General features: G+C 48.3%; 1 protein-coding gene across 1 annotated transcript in view; it reads left to right on the top strand.

Moving 5' to 3' along the window:
• Nucleotides 1–4,938: 4,938 nt before the first annotated feature.
• The window catches only part of LOC143766216 (uncharacterized), a 49,449-nt gene continuing 36,470 nt past the window's right edge, over nucleotides 4,939–17,917 (top strand). The window contains exon 1 of the mRNA XM_077253721.1: nucleotides 4,939–4,992. Coding sequence (XP_077109836.1) covers nucleotides 4,966–4,992 — 27 coding nt within the window. The 5' untranslated portion in view covers nucleotides 4,939–4,965. The remainder of the gene's footprint in view (nucleotides 4,993–17,917) is intronic.

The following is a 17,917-nucleotide window of genomic DNA, read 5'->3' as shown; positions in this document are numbered from 1 at the left end:
GTGAAATGTACTGGAACCCTTGTGAATTTGTCTTTGCTATGGTTTTCACAAAGTTTTTAATCCCAACTTTATATGTAGTGGAGGAAGAAAGATTTTTGTTGGAGAAACTAAAGGATTATGCTGAACATTGTCTCTACCTGGAGCATAGATGTTTCTCTGTTCCCAATCACGACAAACATAATGCTCTACTGTATTTCTACTGTCCCATAAACACAAGAAGCAACAATATTTTGTGAAACTTCCTTGCATTCCCTTTAGCAGACAAATGACTTTCAAATCTCCACACATACTCCATTGATGATGCGTATATTGATAGCATCCAAAACAACTGACAGATTTTCATAACTTACTTTAGATGACATGAGTGAGCAATAGGGATTGATGGTTTCATATTTCCATTGTGAAGCAACACTGCTTTCAAACTTCTCTGGGATGAGTCAATAAACAATCGCCAATCTGCAACAAAATACTCTTGATTCAGTTCTTCAAAGAGGCCATTCACATTGTTACAGTACACCATTAGTCCATCCACTGTGAAAAATTAGGATAAAATGTTATTTCTGTTTTGGTAATAACACACTTTGAAATCATCATGAAGAAGATTCTTCTGTTTCAACCTAGATGCAAGAAGTTCAGCTTTATCTGTTGACAATTAAAGGTCTCTGATGAGATAATTTAATTTATGTTGAGTAAAGCGTTCTGGCTGCTCGGCTGCTCCATCAGGTACACACTCATCTTGACCTGAGGTTGCCATGTCTTCGCCACTAGCTTCAGCTCCATAATCTTCATATTTCTTCATTTTCATCCAATACAGACAACGGTGGTACACGAACAGGCAAGGTACCATCATGTGGTACTGGCCTAATCACAGATTCAAGTTCATGGTAATTAATTAGAAGTTTGGAGGCTGTTGACTGAAGGGTATAAGTGGGGATGTTGAAGTCACCCATGATGATGGTGGGAATGTCAGCAGAGAGAAAGTGAAGAAGCCAGGTGGAGAATTGGTTAATAAAGGCAGTGGCCAGGCATGGAGGTCTGTATATGACGGCCACTTGGAGGTTGGAGGGAGAGTAGATGCAGACAGAGTGGACTTCAAAAGAGGGGAGGATAAGGGAGGGAAGAGGTGGGATTGGGTTAAAGGTGCAGTTTGAAGAAAGGAGAAGACCCACTCCTCCACCATGTCTGTTGCCAGGACGAGGTGTGTGAGTGAAGTGGAGGCCGCCATAACAGCGCAGCAGGGGAGGTGGTGTCAGAGTGTGTTAGCCATGTTTCTCTGAGGCTGAGGAACACAAGATTGTGAGAGAGAAAAAGACCATGAATCACATGAAGCTTATTGCAGATTGAGTGGTCATTCCAGAGTGCTCCAGAGAGAGGGAGCAGGGGGGTGGGTGTCAGGCGCATGGGTTTAATAGGGAGTGGTAGGAGGGGGTAGTAATGGGAGGTATGAGCTGTGGGTGTCCAAGGTTGGATATGTCTCTAGCAGTGAGGAAAAGCAGAGAAAGGGAGAGCATGTGGGAGAAGGACAGTGGCCGGCTTGTTTTGTGTTTTATTACAACAGATTTGAGGTTGACGAGCAGGTCAGCAGAGGAGGACAGGTGGGGAGGCAAGAGGGAAGGTTAAATGATTATTTGGTTAGAGGGTGCTGGGGTTTGTGGATAGCGAAGGAGAGAGAGGAGTAGTGGAGCAGACACTGTAAAGGCATATGTAAATATGGTGAAGGATTAAGATGGGTTAATAGAAAAGCTAGATCAAAGTAATAAGAAGTGCTTTACTGGGCAGACATACCCAAATGAGACAGCGACATAGAGAGGGGTCCTGACTCCTGCCGTGACTAACTGCCGCTGAAATAACTGCGGTGTCTCTACGCTTAGCTGCGTGATTCCTTGCTGCAGGGATGCGTGTGCCTGACCCCACACGCGTGCACCCCTTAAGATGATACTAAATTTATAGGACTGAGTAAAGGATCAAAATCATCATGTTTGTTCTTTGTAGAAAAGCCCTTCAGTTTGACAAAACAAAAGTAGCAGTCGTCACTATGAGTTTTGGGTTCTCTCCAAATCATGGGAACAGGAAATGGCATAACCACTTTCCTCATATTCAGCCAGTCACGAAGACCATTTGAACCGCTTGAGCATGTCACATGAGGGGCCCAGCTTTTGTCTTGATCACCAAGTGGACACTTAAAGTACATCTGGTACATCTTTTTAATATTATGCGTGAACGTACTTGGCCTCTTGGTGTAAAAGAACCACACACATAGCAGAATCTGTCCGGATAATTGATACACTGTCAGGGCATTTTTCTCATTTAAATCAGATCAAACAGAATAAGTTCAGTTCAATGGTGGTGACAAACTAAAAAAAATGCGATGAGCCGACTGACTATATGTAGATATCTCCCCAGAGATGACAGAGGCAGCTTGTATTTAGAACTTATTTTACTGGAGGTAATCTTGTAGATAACTATATACAGTTGTGAGGTAAACGGGTCAGCCTTTTCCTTACACTGGAACATTTGCAGACAGGAAGTTTCTCAGTGTAATATTGGCTGGTTTCAGGTTCTCTCTCTGTGGAGATCCTCAGTCAGTTACACCTCAGTGGCTGAGCTGTATTCTTCCTTCTGAGGTGACTTGCCCACCCAGAAATGCAGTGAAAATGCTCTCACAATGGCGGCTGTCCACTGCCTTCCTTTCAGTTTCCCTGTGGCAGGGCTCAGATCCCTGTAGAGGTTTGTCTCCTGGCAGTGTCTCACATACCAGTCCTTGCTGCCACAACCATCCTTTTCTGACTTACACCTACCTTACCGCCTCATAACAGCTCCTCACCATAACATGTGACTTTCCAAGAAGCAGTCATTGGTTGACTGCACTGTCAATACTCCTTTCCATAAAACTCACTAAAATCTTTACTGTTGTTGTCCCTGTAAGAAAATTCACAATTAAATAAGACAAGCAAAGAACTGGGAATAACATAGAATAAACACATACAGTACATTGAAAATGCAGAAATAACGTAATAACAAAAATACCATAAGTGAGAGTGCTGGAGCTGAGCAGCTGATGAACTCTGGTGAACTCTCACGGTGGCTCAGTGATACACTGCAAGAGCAATTACCTCCTGTCAGTGTATCACGGTAGGCCAGGTAGAGTGGTCACATCTCCCGATGTGACTGTTCTATACGTAAGATCGCTGTGGGACACTCCGTATTAAATGGACTCTGTTAGACAGGATAGCATTATATGTTGGTTTACTATTTTTTTATTGTTTGCAGAAGATGAGGACGTCGGGGATTAGGCACCCAACAATACAAAGGTGATATCAACCCCACAAATATGAACCCTACATGCCACTGCCACAGGGCAAGTGGCAAGAGCGAGGCTAAGTGCCAGAATTGGTGCATCTTAGAGATGATGTTGATGTAGTTTTTAGCCTTGGGGGATGCCAATATCCACAGCCCCTTCCCTGGCTATTAATATCAGCCCACAGCTGTCTGTCTAGCCTTTGCTGGCTCGATTTTATAGGGGGACCCCATGTTTATCTGGGATTCCCCTGTAAACTAGCCAGTAAAGGCTCAGCAAACAGCTGTGAGCTGATATTAATAGCCTGGGAACCTTTGGCTATTGGCTCCTTCCCAGAATATTAACATCTGCCCTCAGCCTTCGGCTTTCCCTCTGCCAGTTATTACAATTCTCAAAAATTGAGCTTAACTTGAGTTGGTACACATGCAGAACTTAAACGCATGTTCACATTGGCCACAAAAGATATAAAACCTACAAGAGAAAAAGAGGGCAAAAACCCTGCTGTAACTAAGTAAATAAAAATCAAAAAGTGCATTTAAATAGTTTTAGTAATAATTTTTTTTTTTTTATTAAAAAAATAGCATAAAAGCCATCCCACCACGACAAGGCAACTATGATCGGGACAGTACAACACTGTCTAATATTAAAACCTTACCATGTGTCAAAGTGGACCTCAGTGTGAATAAGGGCAGAAAAAACAACCGGACCGAACCAGTGGAACACCAGTCTGGGGAAGCCTTAGGGTATGTCTCCACGTTCAGGATGGCCGGCGGTATCGCCGCAGCGGCGAAGCCGCTCGGCGCTAAGCCCCGCCCCCTTTCTGGGACGCGATCATGCCGGATGTGTTAACTCTTCACATCCGGGATGATCGCTCTCTCCCATAGGGCCCTGTGTTATGCCTTGCGGGGACGCTGCGTCCCCGCAAGGTGCACGGACATGCTGCGATCTGAAAAGACGCGCAGCATGTCTGGAGTCGCAGGGCCGCCGCGTGCGGGTTTCCACGCATAGTGGAGAACGGATTTCATAAAATCCCCTCCACTATGCTGGAACATCTGGACGCTGCTTGTTTGACGCTGCAGCTCTGCGCAGCGTCAAACAAGCAGCGTTTCCTGACCGTGGAAACATACCCTGATAACCAATTTCCAGCTTAGGAGAGGGAGGCCACACCCCAGCTTGCACAGAATGCAATAATACAAATAAAAAAAACAACTGAAAAATGTATCTGGTTTTAATATTAGACAGTGTAGGATCAGAGTCACCTTCTCGATGGTGGGATGGCTTTTATGCTATTTTTTGATCAAAAACAGTATTACTAAAAACTGTGTTATTTAAATGCACTTTTGCTTTTTATTTACTTAGATACAGCAGGGTTTTTGCTCATTTTTTCTCTTGTAGGTTTTATATGGTTATTAAAATGATGCGGGAGCCCATACAATTAAAAAAAAAAAGAAAAAAAGAAGCAGATATTGCTTTTCACGCAGATTTCCGACAGTTGTGAACTTGACCTGAGAAGAAGTTTCCATGTAGCCTCTTCTTCACTCCAAGTATCAATGTACAGGATAGGCACAGCTCACACTGTGTTCACCGAGGCCCCTGATCATGTGACTCCCTGACTCCTCCCCTCCTGTGACCTCATCACAGGTCCTGTGCGCACAGAGCAGCCATATATGTGGTGTGCGGCTCTGCAGGTGGAGGTAGGTGCTGGAGATTCCCCATTACTGGGCGGGGCAGTAACCCCTTCAGTGCTGAGACTATTTTGTTGTTTTTCTGTTGCCACATTATAAGAATCATAATGTTTTTTATTCTTTTTCTTCTGATAGGTACATATGACCCAACTATCATTGTTATTTATTTATATAGCACCATTGATTCCATGGTGCTGTACATGAGAAGGGGTTACATACAAATTACAGATATCACTTATAGTAAACTAACAATGATGGACTGATACAGAGGGACGAGGACCCTGCCCTTGCGGGCTTACATTTTACAGGATGGTGGGGATGGAAACAGTAGGTGGAGGGTTGCAGGAGCTCCGGTGTTGGTGAGGCTGTAGCTTCGGTAGTGATGAGGAGGCAGCAGGGTCAGTGCAGGCTGTAGGCTTTCCTGAAGAGGTGGGATTTGAGGTTCCGTTTGAAGGATCCGAATGTGGTTGATAGTCGGACGTGTTGGGGAAAAGAAGTTCAGAGGATGGAGGATATTTGGGAGAAGTCTTGGGGTGGTTGGGTGAGGAGCGAATAAGTGTGGAGGAGAGAAGGAGGTCTTGGGAGGACCGGAGATTACATGAGGGAAGATAGCGGGAGATTAGTTCAGAGATATATGGAGGAGACAGGTTATGGATGGCTTTGTAGGTCAGTATTAGTAATTTGAACTGGATACGCTGAGGGAATGGGAGCCAGTGAAGAGATTTGCAGAGGGGGGAAGCGGAGGAGTAGCGAGGAGAGAGATGAATTAGTCGGGCAGAAGAGTTAAGGATGGACTGGAGAGGTGCAAGGGTGTTAGCAGGGAGGCCACAGAAAAGGATGTTGCAGTAGTCAAGGTGGGAGATGATGAGGGCATGCACAAGCATTTTAGTAGATTGACGGTTGAGGAAAGGACGGATTCTGGAAATATTTTTGAGCTGGAGGCGACAGGAGGTGGAAAGAGCTTGGATGTGCGGTTTAAAAGACAGGGCAGAGTCAAGGGTTACTTCGAGGCAGCAGACTTCCAGTACGGGGGAAAGCATGATGTCATTAATTGCGATAGATAGGTCAGGTAAGGAAGATCTATGAGATGGAGGAAAGATGATGAGGTCAGATTTGTCCACATTAAGTTTGAGGAAGCGAGAGGAGAAGAAGGATATGGCTGATTGACACTCCGGGATTCTGGACAGCAGAGAGATGACGTCTGGGCTAGAAAGGTAGATCTGAGTGTCATCAGCATAAAGGTGGTACTGGAATCCATGAGACTTTATGAGTTGTCCCAGGCCAAGTGTATAGATTGAGAACAATAGGGGTCCTAGAACAGAGCCTTGGGGGACTCCAACAGAGAGAGGTTGGGATGAGGAGGTAGTGTGGGAGTGGGAGACGCTGAATGTTCTGTTGGAAAGGTATGAGGAGATCCACATAGGGCAAGGTCTTTGATGCCAAAGGAGAAGAGGATCTGTAGTAGGAGGCAGTGGTCAACTGTGTCGAAAGCAGAGGACAGGTCTAGAAGGAGGAGTACAGAGTATTGTCCGTGAGCTTTGGCTGTAAGTAGGTCGTTAGTAATTTTGGTTAAGGCTGTCTGAGTTGAGCGATGGGGCGGAAACCAGATTGCAGATGAGGCAACAGCATGGGAGCATGTATTACTCTCATTGTATGGTGCCGCTTTCTTGGCCCTACATAGTTTAATGCTCCTACAATGCTGCTATGCCCCCCCACACACAGTATAATGTTCCCACAGTACCACCATCCCCCACACACAATATAATGTTCCCACAGTACCACCATCCCCCACACACAGTATAATGTTCCCACAGTACCGCCATCCCCCACACACAGTATAATGTTCCCACAGTACCACCATCCCCCACACAGTATAATGTTCCCATAGTACTGTCATCCCCCCACACACAGTATAATGTTCCCACAGTACCACCATCCCCGACACAGTATAATGTTCCCATAGTATCGCCATCCCCCACACACAGTATAATGTTCCCACACTACCGCCATCCCCCCACACACAGTATAATGTTCCCACAGTACCACTATCCCAGACAGAATATAATGTTCCCTGTTATGGCTGGACCTGGTGGTTAGGAGCACCGGGAATGACCTGATAGTCAAAACTGCAAAACAGAGCGAGCTCTGGGAAGTGGGAGCTCTGCTGACCGCAGCCCTAATCTATTATCACACACACTAGAATTAGCCGTGGATCGTACCTGACTCTGCCTAGACGACTCTTCACAGCCTGAGAGGTAACTACTCCTAAAGAGAAATATAGCCTCACCTTGCCTCAGAGAAATTCCCCAAAGGAAAAGAGCAGCCCCCCACATATATTGACTGTGAGTTAAGAGGAAGGCACAAACACAGGAATGAGACAGGTTTCAGCAAAGGAGGCCCGACTTACTAAATAGACAGAAGATAGATAAAGGGATCTTTGCGGTCAGCACAAAAAACTACAAAAAGCCACGCAGAGTGAGCAAGAAAGCCCCCGCGCCGACTCACGGCGCGGTAGGTGCCACTCTGCAACCCAGAGCTTCCAGCTAGCGAGACAATATCATGATAGCCAGCTGGACAAAACTTAGCAGGTACTCAGAAATATATTCAGCACACAAATGAACAACAAATGAGCTTAACAGGGACTTAGCTTCTGCTGAAGTAGACAGGTCATCAGGAGATCCAAGTGAGATCTGAACCAGTACAGATACATTGACAACTGGCATCAGGTAACGATCTGAGCAGAGTTAAATAGAGGAACCAGCCCAGTCTTAAACGATGCAGCTGAGGAAGCCATCTCCAGACCAGCAGCTCCACTTTCAGCCACCAGAGGGAACCCACGGACAGAACTCACAGAAATACCATTCCTGACCACAGGAGGGAGCTCGAGAGCAGAGTTCACAACAGTACCCCCCCCTTGAGGAGGGGTCACCGAACCCTCACCAGAACCCCCCGGCCGATTAGGACGAGCCAAATGAAAGGCACGAACCAAATCGGCAGCATGGACATCGGAGGCAAGAACCCAGGAATTATCTTCCTGACCATAGCCCTTCCATTTGACCAGATACTGAAGTTTCCGTCTCGAGATACGAGAATCTAAAATCTTCTCCACCACATACTCCAATTCTCCCTCGACCAAAACCGGAGCAGGAGGGTCAACGGAAGGAACCATAGGCGCCACATATCTCTGCAACAACGACCTATGGAACACATTATGGATTGCAAAAGAAGCTGGAAGGTCCAAACGAAATGACACAGGATTGAGGATTTCAAAAATCTTATAAGGCCCAATAAAACGAGGCTTAAACTTAGGAGAAGAAACCTTCATAGGAACATAACGAGATGACAGCCAAACCAGATCCCCAACACGAAGTCGAGGACCAACACGGCGACGGCGGTTAGCGAAACGTTGAGCCTTCTCCTGTGACAATGTCAAATTGTCCACTACATGAGTCCAAATTTGCTGCAACCTGTCCACCACAGAATCCACACCAGGACAGTCCGAAGGCTCAACCTGTCCTGAAGAGAAACGAGGATGGAAACCAGAATTACAATAAAAAGGTGAAACCAAAGTAGCCGAACTGGCCCGATTATTAAGGGCGAACTCAGCCAATGGCAAGAAGGTCACCCAATCATCCTGATCAGCAGAAACAAAGCATCTCAGATAGGTCTCCAAAGTCTGATTGGTTCGCTCAGTTTGGCCATTTGTCTGAGGATGGAAAGCAGAAGAAAAAGACAAATCAATGCCCATCTTAGCACAAAAGGACCACCAAAACCTCGAAACAAACTGGGAACCTCTGTCCGACACAATGTTCTCCGGAATGCCATGCAAACGAACCACATGCTGGAAAAACAACGGAACCAAATCAGAGAATGAAGGCAACTTAGGCAAGGGTACCAAATGGACCATCTTAGAGAAGCGATCACAAACCACCCAGATGACCGACATCCTTTGAGAGACAGGGAGATCTGAAATAAAATCCATGGAAACATGCGTCCAGGGCCTCTTCGGGACCGGCAAGGGCAAAAGTAACCCACTGGCACGAGAACAGCAGGGCTTCGCCCGAGCACAAGTCCCACCGGACTGCACAAAAGCACGCACATCCGGGACAAGGAAGGCCACCAAAAGGACCTAGCCACCAAATCTCTGGTACCAAAAATTCCAGGGTGACCAGCCAACACCGAACACTGAACCTCCGAGATAACCCTACTAGTCCATCTATCAGGGACAAACAGTCTCTCTGCAGGACAGCGGTCAGGTCTATCCGCCTGAAACTCCTGCAGAACCCGCCGCAAATCAGGGGAGATGGCAGACAAAATCACCCCCTCTTTGAGAATACCAGCCGGCTCAGAAACTCCCAGAGAATCAAGCACAAAACTCCTTGAAAGGGCATCAGCCTTCACATTCTTAGAACCCGGAAGGTATGAAACCACGAAATCGAAACGGGAGGAAAAACAGTGACCATCGAGCCTGTCTAGGGTTCAACCGCTTGGCAGACTCGAGATAAGTCAAATTCTTGTGATCCGTCAAGACCACCACGCGATGCTTGGCGCCCTCAAGCCAATGTCGCCACTCCTCGAATGCCCACTTCATGGCCAACAACTCCCGATTGCCAACATCATAATTACGCTCAGCAGGCGAAAACTTTCTAGAAAAGAAAGCACATGGCTTCATCACAGAGCCATCAGAACTTCTCTGAGACAAAACAGCCCCTGCTCCAATCTCAGAAGCATCAACCTCGACCTGAAAAGGGAGCGAAACATCTGGCTGACACAACACAGGAGCCGAAGAAAAACGACGTTTCAGCTCCTGAAACGCCTCAACGGCCGCAGAGGACCAATTCACCACATCCGCACCTTTCTTGGTCAAATCAGTCAGTGGTTTGACAACACTAGAAAAATTAGCGATAAAGCGACGGTAAAAATTCGCAAAGCCCAGGAATTTCTGAAGGCTCTTTACAGATGTAGGCTGAGTCCAATCATAAATGGCCTGGACTTTAACTGGATCCATCTCGATAGTAGAAGGGGAAAAAATGAAGCCCAAAAAGGAAACCTTCTGAACTCCGAAGAGACACTTAGACCCCTTCACAAACAAGGAATTAGCACGAAGGACTTGGAACACCATTCTGACCTGCTTCACATGAGACTCCCAATCATCCGAAAAGACCAAAATATCATCCAAATATACTATCATGAATCTATCCAGATACTTTCAGAAGATGTCATGCATAAAGGACTGGAATACAGATGGCGCATTAGAAAGCCCGAATGGCATCACCAGATACTCAAAATGGCCCTCGGGCGTATTAAATGCGGTTTTCCATTCATCGCCCCGCTTAATACGCACAAGATTATACGCTCCTCGAAGATCTATCTTGGTAAACCAACTAGCCCCCTTAATCCGAGCAAACAAATCAGACAATAGAGGCAAAGGGTACTGAAATTTGACCGTGATTTTATTAAGAAGGCGGTAATCTATACAAGGTCTCAGAGAACCATCCTTCTTGGCCACGAAAAAGAACCCTGCTCCCAATGGTGACGACGACGGGCGAATATGCCCCTTCTCCAAGGACTCCTTTATATAGCTCCGCATAGCGGCGTGTTCTGGCACAGATAAATTGAAAAGTCGGCCTTTAGGAAACTTACTACCAGGAATCAAATTAATAGCACAATCACAATCCCTATGAGGAGGCAGGGCACTGGGCTTGGGCTCATCAAATACATCCTGGTAATCCGACAAAAACTCAGGTACTTCAGAAGGAGTGGAAGAAGAAATTGACAACGCTGGAACATCACCATGGGCCCCTTGACAACCCCAACTGGACACAGACATAGATTTCCACATCATGCAAATTATGCAACACCAAAAAGCGAATATCTTCCCGATGTGCAGGAGCCATGCACATGGTCAACTGGGTCCAGTACTGAGGCTTATTCTTGGCCAAAGGCGTAGCATCAATTCCCCTTAATGGAATAGGATGCTGCAAGGGCTCCAAGAAAAAACCACAGCGCCTGGCATACTCTAAGTCCATCAAATTCAGGGCTGCGCCTGAATCCACAAACGCCATAACAGAGTAGGATGACAAAGAGCAAATCAAAGTAACGGACAAAAGAAATTTAGGCTGTATAGTACCAATGGTGACAAACCTAGCGGACCGCTTAGTGCGCTTAGGACAATCAGAGATAGCATGAGTGGAGTCACCACAGTAAAAACACAGCCCATTCTGACGTCTGTGCTCTTGCCGTTCAGTTCTGGTCAAAGTCCTATCACATTGCATAGGCTCAGGCCTCTGCTCAGAGGACACCGCCATATGGTGCACAACTTTCCGCTCCCGCAAACGCCGATCGATCTGAATAGCCAAGGACATTGATTCATTCAGACCAGCAGGCGTGGGGAACCCCACCATAACATCCTTAAGGCCCTCAGAAAGACCCTTTCTGAAAATAGCTGCCAGAGCACACTCATTCCATTGAGTAAGCACAGACCACTTTCTAAACCTCTGACAATACATTTCAGCGTCATCCTGACCCTGACATAGAGCCAGCAAGATTTTCTCTGCCTGATCCACAGAATTTGGTTCGTCATAGAGCAATCCAAGCGCCAGAAAAAACGCATCTACGTTAAGCAATGCAGGATCTCCTGGCGCAAGGGAGAATGCCCAGTCTTGAGGGTCACCATGCAACAAGGAAATAATGATTTTTACTTGCTGACTAGGGTCACCAGAGGAGCGAGGTTTCAGGGCAAGAAACAGTTTACAATTATTCTTGAAATTCAGAAACTTTGATCTATCCCCAGAAAACAAATCAGGAATTGGGATTCTAGGCTCTAACATAGGATTCTGAACTATATAATCCTGAATGCCTTGTACCCTTGCAGTGAGATTATCCACACAAGAGGACAGACCTTGAATGTCCATATCTACACCTGAGTCCTGAACCACCCAGAGGTTTAGGGGAAAAAAAAGACTAAACACACTGCAGAGAAAAAAAAATGGTCTCAGAACTTCTCTTATCCCTCTATTGAGATGCATTAACACTTTTTGGCCAGTTGTACTGTTATGGCTGGACCTGGTGGTTAGGAGCACCGGGAATTACCTGATAGTCAAAACTGCAAAATAGAGCGAGCTCTGGGAAGTGGGAGCTCTGCTGACCGCAGCCCTAATCTATTATCACACACACTAGAATTAGCCGTGGATCGTACCTGACTCTGCCTAGATGACTCTTCACAGCCTGAGAGGTAACTACTCCTAAAGAGAAATATAGCCTCACCTTGCCTCAGAGAAATTCCCCAAAGGAAAAGAGCAGCCCCCCACATATATTGACTGTGAGTTAAGAGGAAGGCACAAACACAGGAATGAGACAGGTTTCAGCAAAGGAGGCCCGACTTACTAAATAGACAGAAGATAGATAAAGGGATCTTTGCGGTCAGCACAAAAAACTACAAAAAGCCACGCAGAGTGAGCAAGAAAGCCCCCGCGCCGACTCACGGCGCGGTAGGTGCCACTCTGCAACCCAGAGCTTCCAGCTAGCGAGACAATATCATGATAGCCAGCTGGACAAAACTTAGCAGGTACTCAGAAATATATTCAGCACTAGTGTTGAGCGATACTTTCCGATATCGGAAAGTATCGGTATCGGAAAGTATCGGCCGATACCGTCAAAATATCGGATCCAATCCGATACCGATACCCGATCCCAATGCAAGTCAATGGGACGAAAATATCGGAATTAAAATAAACCCTTTATAAACTTGTAGGTTCATTCTACATGAAGGAAAACAACTAAGAATAATGTAGGATGTATTGGGGGACGTGGCGGAGATATTAAAGGGACAGAGGTTTAGCCCAATGTAATAGAATAGCAGGATTTTTAATTTTTTTTTTTGAAGTTTGGCGTTAGAAAGAATTTGACTATGTTATTTTTTTTTTTTTTTATGTCAGATATTGATGTTTCACTACTTCCACGCCCTTCACCTTCTTTTTTACTTCTCCCACGCTTTCTTCTTAATTATCCTCATCATCAGCTTCTTTGACATCAACTTCTTCACCTTATTCATCTTCTTCTTCATCTTCTACCTATTATTTTTTGGGTTACATTGTTCATATTCTTTTTATTTTACTATTATCTTCATCATATTCAACTTCTTCATCATATTCTTATTTGTGACAGGCATTCCCGTAGTTGTTATCTATAAAAGTTTGAAGATTACACCTTCCGTTCTGCCTGTCACAAACCAGTTACATTTGTCCGCGTTCAGTTTGGCCTGCAGCATCAGGCTTTATCCAGGGGCACCACGAGGAGGAACGGACTCACCCCCATACACTGCTTAGTCTTCTTCTGCTTATAATTTACATAATATTTTTTTGCTCTGATATTTTGTGTTATGCTTAATGTCCTTCTGCTCTTTGTTCTGCAGCCTCTTGTTCTTCTGCTTCTCGGTCTTCCAGGTCGTCGTCGTCTCCAGGGTCGTCGTCTCCGGGGTCGTCGTCATCGGGGTGGTCTCCGGGGTCGTCGTCATCGGGGTGGTCTTCAGGGTCATCGTCTCCAGGGTCGTCGTCATCACGGTGGTTGTCGTCTCTGGTGTCGTCGTCATCTTAGGGGTGTTCTTCCGGGTCATCGTGTTTAGTCTCTTGAACTTGGAAATGTAGCAGAAGGTACAAGAAGGCTGAGAAAATGCCGAGAACCAGCTGATGGAACTGGAACTCGGATGGCTACCCGAAGGTCCAAGAGCCAATGGAACTACCGAGGACCAGCTGACGTTACTGGAACCCGGTTACTAAGCAGGAGGTACCCGTGCCTGAAAGCACTACCAAGGACCACCTGACGTTGGTGGAACTCGGATACCCAGAGGGAGGCACCTAAGCCAAAGGCTCTGCCCGGAACCAGCTGACGGTACTGGAACCAGGATGGGGAGCAGAAGGTACAAGAGCAAAAGACACTGCCGAGAACCAGCTGACGGTGCTGGAACCCGGATGGGTAGCCGAAGGTCCAAGAGCCAATGGAACTACCGAGGACCAGCTGACGTTACTGGAACCCGGTTACTAAGCAGGAGGTACCCGTGCCTGAAAGCACTACCAAGGACCACCTGACGTTGGTGGAACTCGGATACCCAGAGGGAGGCACCTAAGCCAAAGGCTCTGCCCGGAACCAGCTGACGGTACTGGAACCAGGATGGGGAGCAGAAGGTACAAGAGCAAGTGTCTGCGTGGCTTTTGCAGGACACGATGCCGGCTGCACAGCAGGGGAACAGCTGGCGGTGCTGGACCCCACTGACACATTGGCGAGGTGTTTTTCTCTGTGCAGCTAGCACATCTGGGCAAAAACTGGCGGTGTGTTAGAGCCCAGGGTCAGCAGGAGGAGGAGCAGGAGGAGGAGGAGCAGGGGGAGGGGAGTGTAGGCCGAAGCCTGCACTGGCGGCAGCTTTGGGTGTGTTGTGTCTGCGTGGCTTTTGCAGGACACGTTGCCGGCTACACAGCAGGGGAACAGCTGGCGGTGCTGGACCCCACTGACACATTGGCGAGGTGTTTGGCTCTGTGCAGCCAGCACTTCCGGACAGCAACTAGCGTTGTTGGAGCCCGGGCTCTGCAGGTGGAGCAGAGTGTAGGCCGAAGCCTACTTGAACCGATTTCAAAGGTCACCTTTAACCCCCCCTCAGGGGTTAGAAAGTAGAAGAGCCACAGCTTATGCAGCAGTAGTGCTGCACAAGTCAAAGGTTGCTCTTTTAATTTTTCTCCTTGCACACGCTGAATGAAACACGTATAACATTTAGCCCTTTATACAGTCAAACTGTGTAATGGAGGCGAGAGTTCCCTTTGTAATGAGACGCAGCACAGGTGTCAAGAATCCCACCTTGGTGCTGGGTGCAGCCTCCCGAGCGTTGTTATTTGCTGTACAGGAGTCTGCGCTGTCGTGTTATCCCCTGGCCTAGCGCCGTTAGCGCTGCCCATCTTCTGGCATCATGTAATGTCGGCCGGTGCGGTTCGCGATGCCCATGAATCCCAGCCCCGCAGTGTCTTAACATTGTTAAAACACTGCGGGGCTGGGATTCAGGGCCTGGCGCAGCACATATGTTCGCCTCTCACACTCGGGTCCTTACACCCGCTTCAGACTGTGCGGCGTCATCTGATCCCTTATCGCATGCCACGGCCATGAAGCCGCACAGTCCGAAGAAGGCGGAAGGAGAGGAGGGACAGGCGAACTGATGCACTGATCCTGCCCATCAATCACACCCTCGCAGTCCCAATAAATAAGACACCGAGGGGCGTTGTGTGGGTCAGGGCGGCCGCAGAGGCGCAGGCAGCCAAACAATGATGCCAGAAGACGGGCAGCGCTACCAAGGGGGTTGCAGCGTGTCATTACAAAGGAAAGTCACACCACCGGGACGGTTAAATGGTCACACAGAGGACACATTGCAGACGTGTTTTCAGTTCCACATGTGCGAGGAGAATACGTTTCTGAGCCACCTTGCACACATGCAGCATTACCGCTGTACAAGGTGGCTGGATAACGTAAAAACGCCTGGGGGAGGGGGGACAGGTTCCCTTCAATTTCAGTTCTTGTGTCTGCGTGGCTTTTGCAGGACACGTTGCCGGCTGCACAGCAGGGGAACAGCTGGCGGTGCTGGACCCCACTGACACATTGGCTGGTGTTTTTCTCTGTGCAGCTAGCACATCTGGGCAAAAACTGGCGGTGTGTTAGAGCCCAGGGACAGCAGGAGGAGGAGCAGGAGGAGGAGGAGCAGGGGGAGGGGAGTGTAGGCCGAAGCCTGCACTGGCGGCAGCTTTGGGTGTGTTGTGTCTGCGTGGCTTTTGCAGGACACGTTGCCGGCTACACAGCAGGGGAACAGCTGGCGGTGCTGGACCCCACTGACACATTGGCGAGGTGTTTGGCTCTGTGCAGCCAGCACTTCCGGACAGCAACTAGCGTTGTTGGAGCCCGGGCTCTGCAGGTGGAGCAGAGTGTAGGCCGAAGCCTACTTGAACCGATTTCAAAGGTCACCTTTAACCCCCCCTCAGGGGTTAGAAAGTAGAAGAGCCACAGCTTATGCAGCAGTAGTGCTGCACAAGTCAAAGGTTGCTCTTTTAATTTTTCTCCTTGCACACGCTGAATGAAACACGTATAACATTTAGCCCTTTATACAGTCAAACTGTGTAATGGAGGCGAGAGTTCCCTTTGTAATGAGACGCAGCACAGGTGTCAAGAATCCCACCTTGGTGCTGGGTGCAGCCTCCCGAGCGTTGTTATTTGCTGTACAGGAGTCTGCGCTGTCGTGTTATCCCCTGGCCTAGCGCCGTTAGCGCTGCCCATCTTCTGGCATCATGTAATGTCGGCCGGTGCGGTTCGCGATGCCCATGAATCCCAGCCCCGCAGTGTCTTAACATTGTTAAAACACTGCGGGGCTGGGATTCAGGGCCTGGCGCAGCACATATGTTCGCCTCTCACACTCGGGTCCTTACACCCGCTTCAGACTGTGCGGCGTCATCTGATCCCTTATCGCATGCCACGGCCATGAAGCCGCACAGTCCGAAGAAGGCGGAAGGAGAGGAGGGACAGGCGAACTGATGCACTGATCCTGCCCATCAATCACACCCTCGCAGTCCCAATAAATAAGACACCGAGGGGCGTTGTGTGGGTCAGGGCGGCCGCAGAGGCGCAGGCAGCCAAACAATGATGCCAGAAGACGGGCAGCGCTACCAAGGGGGTTGCAGCGTGTCATTACAAAGGAAAGTCACACCACCGGGACGGTTAAATGGTCACACAGAGGACACATTGCAGACGTGTTTTCAGTTCCACATGTGCGAGGAGAATACGTTTCTGAGCCACCTTGCACACATGCAGCATTACCGCTGTACAAGGTGGCTGGATAACGTAAAAACGCCTGGGGGAGGGGGGACAGGTTCCCTTCAATTTCAGTTCTTGTGTCTGCGTGGCTTTTGCAGGACACGTTGCCGGCTGCACAGCAGGGGAACAGCTGGCGGTGCTGGACCCCACTGACACATTGGCTGGTGTTTTTCTCTGTGCAGCTAGCACATCTGGGCAAAAACTGGCGGTGTGTTAGAGCCCAGGGACAGCAGGAGGAGGAGCAGGAGGAGGAGGAGCAGGGGGAGGGGAGTGTAGGCCGAAGCCTGCACTGGCGGCAGCTTTGGGTGTGTTGTGTCTGCGTGGCTTTTGCAGGACACGTTGCCGGCTACACAGCAGGGGAACAGCTGGCGGTGCTGGACCCCACTGACACATTGGCGAGGTGTTTGGCTCTGTGCAGCCAGCACTTCCGGACAGCAACTAGCGTTGTTGGAGCCCGGGCTCTGCAGGTGGAGCAGAGTGTAGGCCGAAGCCTACTTGAACCGATTTCAAAGGTCACCTTTAACCCCCCCTCAGGGGTTAGAAAGTAGAAGAGCCACAGCTTATGCAGCAGTAGTGCTGCACAAGTCAAAGGTTGCTCTTTTAATTTTTCTCCTTGCACACGCTGAATGAAACACGTATAACATTTAGCCCTTTATACAGTCAAACTGTGTAATGGAGGCGAGAGTTCCCTTTGTAATGAGACGCAGCACAGGTGTCAAGAATCCCACCTTGGTGCTGGGTGCAGCCTCCCGAGCGTTGTTATTTGCTGTACAGGAGTCTGCGCTGTCGTATTATCCCCTGGCCTAGCGCCGTTAGCGCTGCCCATCTTCTGGCATCATGTAATGTCGGCCGGTGCGGTTCGCGATGCACATGAATCCCAGCCCCGCAGTGTCTTAACATTGTTAAAACACTGCGGGGCTGGGATTCAGGGCCTGGCGCAGCACATATGTTCGCCTCTCACACTCGGGTCCTTACACCCGCTTCAGACTGTGCGGCGTCATCTGATCCCTTATCGCATGCCACGGCCATGAAGCCGCACAGTCCGAAGAAGGCGGAAGGAGAGGAGGGACAGGCGAACTGATGCACTGATCCTGCC

This window comes from Ranitomeya variabilis, chromosome 4 (genome assembly GCF_051348905.1).
Source record: "Ranitomeya variabilis isolate aRanVar5 chromosome 4, aRanVar5.hap1, whole genome shotgun sequence".
In the NCBI taxonomy this organism is placed as follows: domain Eukaryota; kingdom Metazoa; phylum Chordata; class Amphibia; order Anura; family Dendrobatidae; genus Ranitomeya; species Ranitomeya variabilis.
Note: the sequence above shows the minus strand (reverse complement) of the source record. Positions and strands in the feature narration are given on the sequence as shown.